General features: G+C 37.3%; 1 protein-coding gene across 1 annotated transcript; it reads right to left on the bottom strand.

Moving 5' to 3' along the window:
• Nucleotides 1-1,499: 1,499 nt before the first annotated feature.
• Nucleotides 1,500-15,951, bottom strand: APEM9 (3-phosphoinositide-dependent protein kinase-1). Its single transcript, XM_077359240.1, has 6 exons — nt 15,792-15,951; nt 7,084-7,248; nt 5,932-6,009; nt 5,500-5,788; nt 2,955-3,346; nt 1,500-2,056 (listed from the first exon to the last, which is right to left on the bottom strand). Exons 1-6 carry the CDS (start codon nt 15,890-15,892, stop codon nt 1,927-1,929), a joined length of 1,155 nt encoding a protein of 384 aa, XP_077215355.1. The 5' UTR covers nt 15,893-15,951; the 3' UTR covers nt 1,500-1,926.
• Nucleotides 15,952-16,698: the final 747 nt, after the last annotated feature.

The raw sequence follows: 16,698 nt of genomic DNA on the forward strand, positions 1-16,698 counted from the left end.
TGGTACACACCCCATCTATGTAAGGGCCTTTCAAATGAATGCTTTGGATCATCCTAACAAAGTAGGCCCCAATGTGATTGGGCGCTTAAGCTCACCAACACTTTCCTCATATATATATATATATATATATATATATATATATATATATATATAGAGAGAGAGAGAGAGAGAGAGAGAGAGAGAGAGAGAGAGAGAGAGAGAGAGACGCATCAGTGCAAGTAACAAAAAATGGCTGTGCTGAAATGATTTTCCTTGTAATAAGACATTTTTTATGGAAAGTTTCGTAGAAATCTTGATTTTAATCATCGCCTTTTCTTTGACTCTTGCCCTTTCTTTACTTTATCTGGGAAATGTTCCCAAATGCACAGGTGTGGAAGCTATAATTGTAAACCACGATCCAATCCATGGAAGCATTGGTTTATAAATATTTTTCCTCCTCAAACTTAAAATAAATTTAAGCCTAGGCCCTGTTTGTTTTGGATTCCTAAAATAAATATTACTCAAATTTACCTTTACTTTTGAGTCCAATCATCAGTTTAGGACTCACACTCGGTTCTCAAAATCCAAAGAAAGTTTTCTCATATTTAAAATTGTTGCAGTTTCAAAGGGGTGCCAAAAGAAAAGATACTAAAACCATGTTATTACTGCTACTCGAAGGGCATTTTGGTCAAAATGTTTGGTTCTAATGTACTAGAAAACTGGCAAGAGATCATGCACGTGCGCCCAGAGAGAAAGAGAGAGAGAGAGAGTTAAATAGCTATTGCTCGAGGTTTTAAACAGTTAAAAGGTACATTTACTTCTATTAGGCCTTGAATATCCTAAGTATCCAAGTTTTCTAATTTTATAGATTATCCGGGACCTTAGATTGCTCCATTATGATCTGGTGGTCACAGGTTCGAGTCAGAAACAGCCTCTCTGTAAAGCAGGGGTAAGGCTGCGTACATCTAGCCTTCCCAGACCCCCCACAATGGTGAAAACCTCATGCACTGGGCTGTCCTTTTTTTATCCGAGACCTTAGATCGTTTGAATTGCCCCCCTTAAGGCCCTTTTTTTGTTTTGGATTTTGAGAATTAAGCTCGAGTCCAATATCACTTCTAGACTCAAAATCAATTCTCAAAATCCAAAACCAACAGACCTAAAAATAGGAGGGGGCTTTGCCTTATATCCAGTATAAGTGTAGATAGACTAGGGCCAAGTTAGATTAAGCAGTTTTACATGATGAACAAGAAATAATCATGATAATAACAATATTTTGCAGCAGCAGTAGTAGTAATAACGTAGTAGCAGTAGTAGTAGTAATAATAATAATCCTTTACTTTTACATTATTCAGTGCTAGGGCGCCCTTGCAAAAAATAGCCACAAGGGTGCCCTCATTGGAACCACGTCATTTATATTTTTGGTTTTTTAATAAATTAGGTTTTTTAGCTAATAAAAATTCAATAAACAATAAACATGCCATTCAAAAAAAATAAAATAAAAAAATTCAATAAACAGATCAACAGGAGAACTAGAACATTTTGATATAATGACAAACAGTACTGTAAATTAAAAGTGCTCAACATATGAGTAAAATTGAATAGCTTCTTTCTGTAATGACTGAAGTTCTCAAAAGGTGATATCACAGTCTCATATCTGTTTAACAAAACAAGAACCAACAGAAATTTTCTCACCAGATGCAAATACTTGGCATTTGAGCCAGTTATTATTCTAAAAAAGGGGTTATTTGGTGATTTGGAAGCCTTTTGAGTTACAACTTTCTTGCAAACTCAAAGATATTTACAACAGCTTATGGGAATTGCAAAATTTGCATAAATCATTAAGACGAAGATTTATGCATCTTTTTCCGCAATGAAAACTACTGTTGCGTGGCTACATTTATGAACAGTCAATAGGTAACATAAGAAGAAGCAAGACATGGCATAACATCACCTGGCTCCATGGGTGGCAACGGTTAGTGATTGGACAGCTGCCAAAGGGTTCACTTGAACGGAAAATGCAAGTTGCCACATGTCAATAAGAGCTTTCCTTATCAATAAAGCTTGTTTGGAAGCCGCTCTGAAAAAAGAAGACAAAAATTGAAAAAATTTCCATCCAAATCAAAATAAATCCATGACACCAATGTGAAAGAAATATGAAGAAGCTGGTCTTTCTTTCTCTATTATGTTCCTTTTCTTTTTTGTTATTTAAATAAAAGAGACAGAGTAGATGACAATGGTCGCTCATTGCTCGACTGTTCACTACTCATATTATGGCCAGATCGACAAGAATAACATTTACTTGTTTTATAAAGTGAATTAATAAAGAGAACACTCAGAGAAGATCTAAAACTGTCCCAGAAGGGATAAAATAAAAAATCATGAATATAATGCAATTCAGTTTCCCTAGAACTAAACTCCTATATATGTCAGATAATAAGATACTATTTTAAAAAGGGAATTGCTAGCGTCCATCGCAAAAGGCTTTTCGCGGCTGGTCTGTCGCATGTCAGACCAGCCACCTCTTGAATGGAGACAAAAAGCTGTTGTCTTCATTCACAAGGTGGCTGGTCTGACATGCGACAGACCAGCTGTGAAATGCCTTTTGCAATGAACCCTAGCAAATCCCTTTTAAAAATCACAAACTTCCTGCAGGTATTCAGTTTGCCATCATGCACATGTTTGTACACAACATAGAGCACATGGTTATTTTTGTGAGAAGGCAACCCACCTTTTTAAAAGCCTGTTTAAAAAAGAGGGAAGAAACTCAAACAAAAAAGAAAAAAACATTCCTTTCTTACTGAAACAGACATTGATAGCTTTTTTCTAAAAAGGCCTAAAAAGACATACTGATTCAACAAATAGAATATCAAGTGCTTCAACCATATATACAGTCTCTAGTCTTTCATCTCAATTTCTTTGTAATGCTTTAATATTGGAAAGGAAACAAATAGACTATCAAGAAGAGAAAATCTCACCGCTTTAAAGCAGTCCCTTTCCTTCGAAGAACGTAGTAACTCAAAAGGAACAATGAGCCCCAGAGCACAACCCTTCCTTGAGAAATGATAATTCGAGCACTGTCAATTTTCAAAGTGACAGTAGGGAACCACCATAACCATGAGCGTATCAGCTTAGAGAAACTCCCAAGAGATGGATGTGTGGACTTTAAAGCAGCTGGTTTTGTATCAACTCCTTGAAGTGGGCGTCTAGCATCAACAGCTTTCGAAAATCTTTCTACTTCAGATATAGCAGAATTAGTATAAAGATTTGCTTGGGCCCCACTTCTCTCCCATGGTTGTAATGTCCCAGGACCTAATGATGAGTTGGATTCTTTACTAGAATACAATGAGTGTAACTTCCTCAACATTTCCTGTTGAATCGAAGAAAACAATCAAATGTCATGGAATAATATATGGGAACAGAAGCAATTTAAATTCATCATCTTAAGGGTAAATTAGAGAAGAACCAAAACGTAAGCAATTTATGTTTGGAAGTAACATGTATATATATGTACCAAAGTTAAATAGTGGCATCCATTGTAGGGATATGCACTAGAAAAAGAAACAAAAGGTGAGCAGGGCATCCATGTGACTAATATGTAACTTATAGATAGACCAAAACAAAAAATTTAATGTAATGACTATCGCTGATCCTCTGTGTAACTTAAAAGCCCGCAAGAACAATAGATTTGAAATAGAAATTTGGCACTACAGCCTAATGAAGATGACCCTTCTCAATTCAGAAACTTGGTAAAAGAGGTAAACAAGAAAATAATGGAAAAGGATATCCAAGGGTGAACATCTGTGATCAATTTGTGATTTTTTTTTTCCTGCAGGTTTTTTTGTATTGCCATCAGAACCAAGAAAATTGTGCACATTCGTGGACAGTGTGTCTGTTTGAGTAGCTTGGGTTGTACAGGAAACACAGTAACTGCTGTCAACCCCCCACTTAATAAATTTCCAAATGTTTAGTTAAAACCCCACAATCTTATAAATTCAAGATATAAGAACTTACATTAAAGGCTGAGATGGATATCCATATGTTCTGAATAAGTCTTGTGCCATGTATGTGTGTGAATGTGATAAAGGAGATGACAGTTTTTTTTTTTTTTTGGTGGTTGGTAGGAGATGACACTTAAGAGCCCCAATTTTAGTATCTGTATACAGTTAAACCGAAGGATGTGGCATATGAGGGCAACACCACAAATCGGAATTGCAACGTCACAAATCGGAAGCTGAAGACACAAGGATTAATGAACACTTGAAAAAAGTAGAAATCTTATGAAAAAGATTTACAAATTTAAACTTGGGAACAAATTATTTTCACGAAGAAGTGATTGGTGCAGCACATTAATCAAGTGTGCATTGTGGGCCACACATATTAGTCCAAATCGATGAAGGAAGCATGGGAAACCGTAGCGTTGGAAATAAAAGTATTTAATAAGAAGGAATTTTCAAGGCATTGGAAAAGTAGGTTGGTGGGATCTAGTAAGTCATATACAAACATTTACAAATTGGTGGATTTGCAAGATTCTTGGAGTCCTTATGCAAACTCGAAAAGGCACGAGTGGTTTTCCGAAGTGGCATGTCAATTTAGGGTGGTAAATATAGTGCAAACATATGTAGTGCAAACAAAAATAGCACCACTAAGTTCACGGGCACTGTGCTATTTTATTTTTGTGCTTGGGTACTTCCAGTTATGCAAACGAAGAACTAGCAAGTCATACAAGTCTAGGAAGTAGCAAGCATGTTAGATGCCTGACACGGGATAATTGTGAGTCTCATGCAATATGTAAGGAACAGTACGCACGATGGCTACTTTCAAGTCAAGATCAAGGTACCCATCAAGAATTGAATGAAGAGGGCCTTCTTAAGCCACTGACTGTAAGATGACTCTAAAGGAGTGGTCCCCCCCCCCCCCCCCCCGGGAGCTTGGTTCAGTGAAGCTAAATTTTGATGGTTCAGGTATAGGAAATCCTGGCCGTCTGGCATGGGGGGTCTCCTTAGGGATGATCATGGTGCAATTATTTGGGCTTTTTCCTGACCAATTGGTTTTGCGGATTCCAATGAGAAGGAGTTGCGAGCAGTGCTACAAGGAATACGGAAGTTGGAATCACATAATCTAGATAAGGTCGTAGTGGAAGGCGATTCTCTAAACGTGGTCCATTGGTTAAAAAGATCCTCTAGACCTCCTTACAGATTTGCTCATTGGGTGGATGAGATTTTTGACCATATAGGAGAATCATCAATGACTTTTTTGCATGTGAGAAGATCCGACAATGGAGAGGCCAATAGGCTTGCCAGAGATGGAGTAGATAGGGCTGCTTTGGAGTTTTTATTTTCTCCCTCCCTGAGACATACTCTTAGTCTTTGTATCTTCTTTTGTTTCCTTTCTCTTTGTTTTGACCATCTCAGTCGTGGCGTTCGCCCCTTTTTATTAATATAATTTTTACCATTCAAAAAACAAAAAAAAAAAAAAAAAGATAAGCCCAAAAACAAACAAGATGCAAAATATAACTCTTACCTGACGCCTTTCTTCTGGCAATTCAGCTTTCTCTACCCAAGAAATAGCAAGGTCAGTATCCTTCATAACCATTCCAAGAAGCCTTACAGCATAAACCTCAGCAACCTCCATGTACCTTTCTATTCCCAAGAAAGAACATCTGGCACGTCCTTCGGACGATGAGCTCTCTGGATCCACATTTTCACAAACATAAAAGGACTTCCCATCTACATATTTCCACTTGCCAAGGAATTCCTCAAAGATTGACCGAAGACCAGATGGACGTCCTTCTGCTATCTGAAAGCAAGCCCTGCCAAAACATCCTTGAACATTAACATACTCTCCTCCTCATGTCTTTGGACTTTGTCCCTGCAATACCCTATCTAAATATGGAAAAAGAGACCTAAAATGGAAAGGTACTGCATGATCTATCCCACACAAAATTTACAATACCCAGTGAGAAGAACTTGAACAGGAATGGCAGTTGCTGAACCAAACAAAGCCTTGAGCTCATTCAATATTTCCGATGTCCTGCATGATTCACAAAAAAGGGAAAAATCGAACAATGGAATAAGCTTGTACATATTCATGACACCCACAAGTACATATAGATCCAAACAAGAATATCTATCTCATACTCACTCTTACGGCAACAAAAATCATGGTGTCTTTATTATATTTAAATACACATATGTGGTGATAAACGGTGATTAGTGCTTGAGATTTCACTAAATTAGACATGATTCCTGGCATGTGACATTTCTTTTCGGAAACTACATGGGACAAATATTACAAAACACATAACTTTCCAAAAAAATCTTCATCTCCCGAATTTTTCTTTGGAACCAATCACAATTTTTTCGATAATTTCTGAATCATTTGCAAACTATTGCTTGAAATTGATGTTAGTATGAATATATAATCTTTTATATTTTTCTTACATTTTCCTGCCTTTATATCTTTGTTCCTATTTTTAATCTTCCCAGTTCCCAAATTTCCCCCCTTTCCCCTGAATCACAAATGATGGTTTCATCCAACCTTTTTCTGAATCCAAACCTTATAAGTATATTACATGCCATAACCATTAGCGATGAGTTATCAAAATCTCATAAATATGGTCACCTATTTAGGCGTTATGAATAGCATAAAAGCAATAGCAAATATCTAATTATGTATCTATGAATCATATAATAAATCCATGGCGTCTGGGTTATTCAAAACAAAATGGGATCTGTTAATTTGCCACTAAACCCATGTATTATCAACCAAATGCATCTCAGCATTTTGATATTGAAATTACAAGTATGAGAAGCTGTCCCATTTTATCAATTGCCATTCAGCCATGTAGTATATCATGGCGATGGATTACCATTTTTTTCTATTGTTCGTGCCTTCGTGGTAACCTGGGATGGAACCCATGACTATGACGCAACATTGGGTCATTAAGTCATAGGTCGCTCACAAAGTGCTAGTGAGTGAGGCATGGCAAACGACAGGTGCTAGTGAGTTGCAACACGATCAAGCAATGACGAGAAAGATCCATCTGTCTTGGATAAAGAATTACGGAAAGCGTAAAGTAAAATCTAGAAGAGAAATATAAGATACCTTCCCAGTTCTTTTAAGGCCTGAACTAACACCATACCAGCAGATTCCATCATGTCATCCCATTGAACATCCTCATTTGGGTTAGTTGAACTAATTTTACATAGATGCCGCAGAATCGAAGAGGCCAGGGATGTGGCCTCCTCAAACATGCAACAGACTAGATAGCTGCACCAGAAAAATAAAAAAAAGGTTAATTACTAACAAATGAAATGACACTTTGGTGTATGATAAAATGAACAATGATCTGATATAGGAGGAAGACAATTTAAGAGAAAATGGTAATTTTTGCAGCATTTGATTTGGAGTTTGAATGGGAACAGTAATGAGGCTTTGTACAAGGGGGATTTTACATGACAGGCCACCAGTCAGATGGTTAGGGTCATCCATTTGGTCAGATTTCTGGATTTTGGCCAATCTATATTGGAGTTGGCCGGATGGTTCCAGTTACCAGCGCATGGGCAACATGTATGGCAAGATGCAGGTCACAATTTGGGTAGGTCAGATAGCTCACCTGTCCTTTATTCTTCAATGAGTTTAACAGTTATAAATTGTAAGGAATTATGAAAGGTAAACCACAGTTTAAGGACAAGGAACATAATTTAGCATGAGCTTACAGGGAAAAGAAAAAATCCGAAATTATAGGGGCATAATCTGTCGGAGAAAATCGTTGATGAGGTAGATGATGGATGATGGAAATTGAGATGCTTCAAGGCGCGTAGTCGCTTTCCTTAAGACGAAATTTGCCCCCACCAAATGTGTGCAAGGGAAACCACGAATTCGCCTCCAAGATACAATGAAGCCCGGTGAATTATTCGTCAAATGTTTGTCGACGTTTTGCACTAGAGACAAACCCTGAATTACTGTTGGCTTTAACAAGTACGCAATATACTAGTGAATGTTTCTCGAGAATAACAATACACTAGAGAGAAAACTTCGAAAAGAGGGAAAAATGAATTTTAGAAAGGCTTCAAGAGAGTGAAAATTGCTTTGGAATTTCTCAATCCAAAGTCCCCACATGTATTTTCAGATTCCTTGTCAAATGGTGAGTTTCTGGTCATTTTATAGACCCTTTGGTGCCTTCTCACATTGAATTGCACCCTTACCGGTGAGCTTTTTTCCAAGGGTCCGAGCTTTTATAAGATGAAAAAATGCTTTTTGGTGCGCTGTGCACTTCGCACGATGCATCGTCGCGAGAGATAGGGCTAAGCTTGGAGCTTGGACATGGAAGCCTTCTTTTGTTTCTCGAAGGTGAAAACAACTTGGGAAATGTTACAGGATTGTGTCTTCTGCTATGGAAAGGTGTGACTAACGTTCATCTTATAATACAATGCCCTTGGTCAGAACTTCTATTTTTTCTTCAGGTGAGTATAATGATGGTCATTCAATTAAGTATTTGTCTAGTTTCAAAACATTTGCTCACAGCCAGTTGGAGAGAGAGAGAGTGTTAGAGAAATAATTATGTATCTGTTGGAAAGAAAAAGCAGTAACCAGTTTGCTTCAAGGCGCGAAATCGCTTTCCTTAAGACAGATTTCGCCCCCACTAGAAGTATGCAAAGGGGATCCGCGAACTGCCTCCAAGATACAATGAAGCCAGTAGGAATGTCCTACTAATTTGACGACGCTATGCACACGCGGAGTCAAATCCGAAATGCCCTTAGAATCTTACAAGCCTGAGAGAATCAGTCTAATTTCTGTTACTGCAGTATAACAGTAATTAGATAAACAATAAGAAAATAGTTTAGTAAAACGAATTTTGGTGGGAGCAAGAAAGAGAGTATAATGCACTAGAAGTCTTAAGAATTTATCCAGAAATGGGTAAATTCGATTGTCCTTTGAAATGGTTGGGTTCTGCAACTTTTATAGAGCATCTGGTGTCTTTTCAGTGTGAAAAGCACCCCTGTATAGAGTCTTTCCAGATCGGTTTGAATTCTGGCCGTTAGATCGCGCCCATACGCGATTCAACGAACCAGATCAATCCTAGAGAGTCTGTTGGGATATTTAAATTCCCGTCCTCCCATCTAACCGTTAGATGCGCCTAAAAAAGCGCCAATAAAGCGCCACTATGCGCCCTATAGCCCATTGCCCACGCCGCGCGTGCGTGTGCGCGTGCGCGTGCGCGAACGGTGCGTTGCACCGTCCCGCAGGTCCAACCATGGGTTCAACCCAATGTGCAATCAAACAAGTAATAGAAAAGTGTAGTGCTTTATAAGCCCTTCTCTTTCTTTTCTCTCATCCGATTTGGGACTATCTTTTCAACTACATTACACTATTCTCTTTCTCTTGCAAAAAGCAACTATTTCCAAAGAAAAGTTTTTCTTTTTCCAAAACACACTTAAAGAAAATATTTTCCAAAAATTGTTTTGACCAAAAACACTTGATTTTGAAAAATCTTTAACAATCCTCCACCATTTTCAAAATCAAAAAAGATTTTCTCATCAGGCTTGGAATTTTTATGCATAAATAAAGGTATCTTTCGATTTGAACCTTTACTTAGTGAAAACACATCAAAGTTAACCAGAATTGCATAGTAGACATGTCTTTGAACTAGCGATTCTATTTGGTTAGCCGGACACATCTCACACATAAGAATTTATCTCTTTAGGCAATTTCTAAAAAACCGACACATGAATTGGCCTTGTGTCTATATCTTGGTTTCATGAGTGCTCTAGAAACTAGCCAGGTCTCATAGGAAGCGGCACCACTCCCACACTCACATAGGTAGACTTATCAAGAGTGCCCCTGTAACTATAACACTCCAACACTTTGTTATAAGTCTATTAAGAGCTCAAATGCTCAGCCTTTCCCTTTTATACATTACAGGTACCAAGCACTTTACCTTGGGATGGAAATATAATATATATTATAGTGCTTGCAATCACTCCATATGATGTACTTTGACTCATTGAACTCAAGACTTGATATTTATTCAAGTGTTGAGTCGAGGTTCCATCATTGGTGACTATTTGGTAATGGCTTTAACCCCATCCCTAATGATGTTTTACACACCATATCTCTCGCAAGAGCTTTAGTAAATGGATCAGCCAAATTTTGGCTTGATCTCACAAAATCAATAGTTACTACTCCATTAGTAAGTAACTCTCTCACAGTACTGTGTCTAAGTCCTATATGCCTGGACTTACCATTATAAACATGATTATATGCCCTTGATAGTGTGGCCTGACTATCACAGTGGACATAAATCGATGGCATAGGATTAGGCCATAACGGAATTTCCAATAACAAATTCCGAAGCCATTCCGCCTCTTTACAACATGCTGCCAGAGCTATAAACTCTGCTTCCATAGTGGATGTTGAAATGCATGTTTGTTTCTTAGAGGCCCAGGAGACTGCTCCCCCACCAAGGGTGAAAATCCACCCACTGGTTGATGTATGATCTATACGCTCAGTTATCCAACTAGCGTCAGTGTATCCTTCTATTACAGTTGGATACCCACCATAACATAAACCATAGTCTATAGTTTTCTTTAAATATTTTAATACTCTATAGACTGCATTCCAATGAGAGAAATTTGGATTACTGGTAAACCTACTAAGCTTACCCACAGCAAATGCTATGTCTGGCCTAGTACAGGTCATAGCATACATAAGGCTACCAATCACACTAGCATACCCTAGTTGAGAAATAGTCCTTCCAGAATAAGATATAACTTCCCACTAGGATCAAAAGGAGTTGAAGCAGGTGAACAATCAAAATGATTAAACTTTTTAAGAACTTTTTCAATATAATGTGACTGGGTTAGAATCAAATTACTGTTATGTCTTATGATTCTTATACCCAAGATCACATCTGCTTCACCCATATCTTTCATATCAAAGTTTTGAGATAAAAATAATTTAGTACTTTGAATACATTCAAAATCTGTACTAAATATTAACATATCATCAACATATAAACATATAATAACACCACTACCACCTTTAAAGTTACTATATACACATTTATCTGACTCATGAATTCTATAACCATTAGAGACTAACACCTTATCAAATCTTTCATGCCATTGCTTAGGAGCTTGCTTTAGGCCATATAAAGATTTGACTAATTTACAGACTTTATGCTCTTGACCAGGTAAAATGAAACCTTCAGGTTGTTCCATATACACTTCTTCATCAAGTTCACCATTTAAGAATGCTGTTTTAACATCCATTTGGTGAATGTGAAGTTTGTATATGGAAGCAAGAGCAATCAAGACTCTAATGGTAGAAATCCTAGCAACGGGTGCATAAGTATCAAAATAATCAATTCCGGGTTTTTGAGTAAACCCTTTGGCAACTAACCTAGCTTTAAACTTTTCTATAGTTCCATCTACTTTGATCTTCTTTTTGAAGATCCACTTACACCCAATAGGTTTAGATCCAGGTGGTAGATCAACTAAATACCAAGTCTTATTACCCATAATAGAATCCATTTCGTCATTAATTGCTTCTTTCCAAAAAGCGACATCCTGTGACTTTATGGCTTCCGTATAGGTTTGAGGGTCACTTTCTACATTTAAATCTAACATTATAGAAGATTTGAGTTTTTCTCTTGTCCCTTCTACTAGGTAAGTAACAAAGTCAGGACCAAAACTCTTTTCACTTCTATCTCTTTTACTTCTTCTTATTTCACTAGGTTCACCATCTTTTGTTTGTGGTTCTAAAGAAAGTTCCACAGTATTACTAGGCTGAACTTCTTTTGGAATTGAAGTGAACCTATTCTCATAGAAGAAGGCATCTCTAGATTCAATTATTGTATTAATTTGTAGAAAATCATTAGGTTCTATAACTAGAAACCTATATGCCTTACTATGGCTAGCATATCCTAAAAAAATACACTCTATACCCTTCTCACCTAATTTTCTTAATTTAGGTTTAGGAACTTTAACAATGGCTCTACAACCCCAAACTTTAAGATAATTCAAGTTTGGTTTTCTTTTCTTCCAAAGCTCATAAGGGGTTACATTATTCTTTTTACTTGGTACCCTATTCAATATGTAACAAGCAGTAAGTAATGCTTCACCCCAAAAACTTTTATTCAAACCAGAATTAACAAGCATAGCATTAACCATTTCAGTTAAAGTTCTATTTTTTCTTTCTGCTACACCATTTTGCTGTGGTGTATAAGGGGCAGAAGTTTCATGAACTATGCCCACTGATTCACAGAAAAGAGGGAAATGGTATTCACCACCCCTATCAGATCTAAGGCATTTAATGCATGTTTCACATTGGTTTTCTACTTCTGTTTTATAAACCTTAAACTTTTCCAACACTTCATCTTTATGACTAAGTAAATATACATAGCAAAATTTAGTAAAATCATCTATAAAAGTAACAAAATACTTTTTACCTCCCTTGGTAGGAACACTATGTATATCGCATACATCGCTATGTACAAGGTCTAACAAATTAGAAGTTCTATCTACTGAGGGAAATGGTTTAGTTATTAATTTAGTTTGCATACATATTTTGCATTTATCTACTAAATCAATTTCACATTTTGGAATTAAATCTAACTTAACCATATCATGCATTTTTCTAGTATTAACATGTCCTAAACGATTATGCCATAAAGATAAAGAGTCAACAACATAAGCAAAGACATTCACTTTATTGATATTGAGTTTAAACATCCCTTCATACATATATCCCTTTCCAACAAAGGTACCCCCCTTAGAAAGAATGAATTTGTCAGATTCAAATACGAGCTTGAAGCCATTCTTGTTAAGAATGCTTCCAGAAACTAAATTCTTTCGCACTTCAGGTACATGAAAGACATCGGTAAGAGTGAGGTGCTTGCCGGATGTAAATTCCAGTTCTACTTTGCCTCTTCCTTTGACTTCTGCCGTCGACGAATTGCCCATGTAAAGGACACTTCCATCTTCAACCGTTTCATAGGTCGAAAACAGATTCCTGTCTTTGCAGACATGCCTCGTCGCACCCGAGTCAATCCACCAATCATTGCCATCTTCAAGAATATTTGCTTCTGAAATCATGGCCACAAACTTGTTGTTGTCTGTTGGTGTTCCCGACTTCTTATCTTTAAGAAGTCGACATTCACTCTTGTAGTGGCCTGGTTTGCCACAATTGAAACAAGCACCCTTCCTTTTCTTATTCTTATTATTCTTCTTGTCAGGGTGTTTGTTTCTCTTCCGATTGCCTTTCCCTTGTTGGTTTGGTTTATTGACATTTTCCACCAAGTGTATCTTAGAGGAAGAATTCTCATGATCATCTTTATGATCTCTAATCCTTGACTCTTCCTCAATCCTGAGGCATAGAGCTAAGTCATCAAGAGAAATCTCCTCTTTCTTGTGTTTAAGACTTTTTCTAAATTCTTTCCAACTTGGAGTAAGTTTGTCAATAATCGACGGAATTATAAAGGAATCATCAAGTAAAATGCCTTGCAAATGAATTTGACTCACCATGTGTTGGATTTCATGCAGTTGATCAATAACAGGTCTATCATCTACCATGCGATAATTCAGGAAACGACTCACAGAGAATTTTTTGCTGCTAGCATCCTCCGCCATGTACTTCGCTTCGAGTGCGTTCCAAATCTCACTTGCCGATCCCATTCCCTGATATATGTCGAACAAAGTATCCGACATAGCATTGAGGATGTGCCCTTTGCAGATGTAATCATCTTGTTCCCATTTCATTCTTGCACGAGCCTGCGCTAATGTCTCATTTTCAACTGTTGTCGGCCTTGGGGATGTGAGAACTCGAACTACTTTGAGCGACGTAAGGATGAAGTGCAACTTCTTCTGCCATCGCTTGAAATTCCCTTTGTCAAATCGCTCAAGTTTGACAAAGTCTTGGGACATTTGACGGATTGAGTACAACGCCATTGAAGCAAAGATAAACTCTGTCTTAAGATTGTTAGAGAAATAATTATGTATCTGTTGGAAAGAAAAAGCAGTAACCAGTTTGCTTCAAGGCGCGAAATCGCTTTCCTTAAGACAGATTTCGCCCCCACTAGAAGTATGCAAAGGGGATCCGCGAACTGCCTCCAAGATACAATGAAGCCAGTAGGAATGTCCTACTAATTTGACGACGCTATGCACACGCGGAGTCAAATCCGAAATGCCCTTAGAATCTTACAAGCCTGAGAGAATCAGTCTAATTTCTGTTACTGCAGTATAACAGTAATTAGATAAACAATAAGAAAATAGTTTAGTAAAACGAATTTTGGTGGGAGCAAGAAAGAGAGTATAATGCACTAGAAGTCTTAAGAATTTATCCAGAAATGGGTAAATTCGATTGTCCTTTGAAATGGTTGGGTTCTGCAACTTTTATAGAGCATCTGGTGTCTTTTCAGTGTGAAAAGCACCCCTGTATAGAGTCTTTCCAGATCGGTTTGAATTCTGGCCGTTAGATCGCGCCCATACGCGATTCAACGAACCAGATCAATCTTAGAGAGTCTGTTGGGATATTTAAATTCCCGTCCTCCCATCTAACCGTTAGATGCGCCTAAAAAAGCGCCAATAAAGCGCCACTATGCGCCCTATAGCCCATTGCCCACGCCGCGCGTGCGTGTGCGCGTGCGCGTGCGCGAACGGTGCGTTGCACCGTCCCGCAGGTCCAACCATGGGTTCAACCCAATGTGCAATCAAACAAGTAATAGAAAAGTGTAGTGCTTTATAAGCCCTTCTCTTTCTTTTCTCTCATCCGATTTGGGACTATCTTTTCAACTACATTACACTATTCTCTTTCTCTTGCAAAAAGCAACTATTTCCAAAGAAAAGTTTTTCTTTTTCCAAAACACACTTAAAGAAAATATTTTCCAAAAATTGTTTTGACCAAAAACACTTGATTTTGAAAAATCTTTAACAGAGAGAACACATAATGTCTCTTTGCAGAACATGTCCATTAAATCTGTCTAGTTTTCAGAACGTGTACTCGCGATCCAGTCGGGAGCAAGAGTGCGATCTCTCTTTGTATAACAGATTATGTCGCTTTGAAAAACAGCGATCTCTCTTTGTATAACAGATTATGTCGCTTTGAAAAACATGTTTCTGTTAGCTCATTATATAGTTTTCAGAACATGTGATATCTCTTTAACTTGATCAATATAATAAACCAACTCTTTTCCTTGAAAACATACAATTATTCTTTTCAACCGTTTCTGATAGCGTCTAGGGTGATCAAAATAAAACATTTTTTTTTTCAAATTATTGACAAGGGCTCACTACACAGAAACAGTAAAATAGGAAGAAAAAAAAAAGAACGGTAATATGTAAAAAAGAGGGAAAAAGATTAAATGGGTCTGTAAATAAAATTATTAGAAAGAGGGAAAAAGATTAAAAGGGTCTATAAATAAAATTATTAGAAATGGGAGCATAACGGAAAAAGATTAAAAGGGTCTATAAAATAGAATTATTAGAAATGCTGGGCATAACCTAAATAGATTAAAAGGGTCTATAAAATAAAATTATTAGAAACAGGAACCACTAAATCATTTTATGATTTATCATCTTATTCTTCTATCCTGAATCCTGACTGATGTGGGGATTAAAACAGACCCAAAAGATTAAAAGGTGTATAATCAACTTGACACATAATTAAGCAATAAAAGTACAATTAGCTGCAGAATTGTGAAACCTAACATTCATGATAGAGAGATAGTTGGAAAATCTGCTCGAATATGAAGAACTTTAAATGACGAAAATTGAAGGAGAAGATTAGAGGGTCTACTTTTTTTTAAATTGTACCTTTCGGAGAGTTCAATCTCTTCCCACGTTGTAGAGTTGGAGGGAGAAACACCCATCTTCTCATAGAGAGGTAGAACAGGGTTTGAGAGAGAAACAGCCATCTGAGACAGAGAGAGAGAGAGAGAGACCTTTGATCGAGAATTACAGAGAGTTATACCTTGGATCGAGAATTACGAAAATATGCCTGAGTTTTATTGAACTACAATGGACTCTCTTTTCTTTTACAATTGCCAAATTACCACAATTTCCTTCGGGTTTAACATGAAAACGGCCTTATGGGTAAATTTTTTATGTGAAATTATATATTCGCCCCTTTTTCCTCCCTAGGCCACCCGCTTGTAGTTTAAAAGCGTAGTCATAAATACACTAGGCGGGGATGGCCCGGGGAAGAAACGGGGGACGAATATATCTCTTTCAGTGGGTGAAAATAGAGCTAGGGCTCTAAAAAGTAGCTATAAAGAAAACAACATGTATGCTGAGTTATTTAATAGTTGTTTTAATAAGGTATTAAAAAAAACTTGGCGTGGGGAGGTCCAAAAATTCCCAACATGCGATAGTATAGACAAGAAAAGAGTCATGTATAGTATAGAAAATAATTTTGATGGGAATTTTGGTGGGGTGGGTCGGCCTAACCGCACCTTATCAACCAAAAAAAAAGTATAGAAAAGAACACGGTAATGCTAGGAAGACACATCTGGAATGACCCTTGCATGTTTGGTTTCACAAGAGTTTGGATGGATTGCAGTTCCTGGAGACTCCCGTAACTGTCTCCTGGTTAATCATTACATGTCTGTTGATGTCAATCTTATCTCTTTCCTATGAATTCAAGCCCAAAATTACAGAAGAAAAAAAAATGCGAAATTTTGATTGGATCTCTTCTCTCTCACCTCTATATTAGCAGTGACAC

The sequence above is a fragment of the Tasmannia lanceolata genome, unplaced genomic scaffold (genome assembly GCF_043159265.1).
Source record: "Tasmannia lanceolata isolate RefF3 unplaced genomic scaffold, GAP_Taslan_0.1 ptg000018l, whole genome shotgun sequence".
NCBI lineage: Eukaryota > Viridiplantae > Streptophyta > Magnoliopsida > Canellales > Winteraceae > Tasmannia > Tasmannia lanceolata.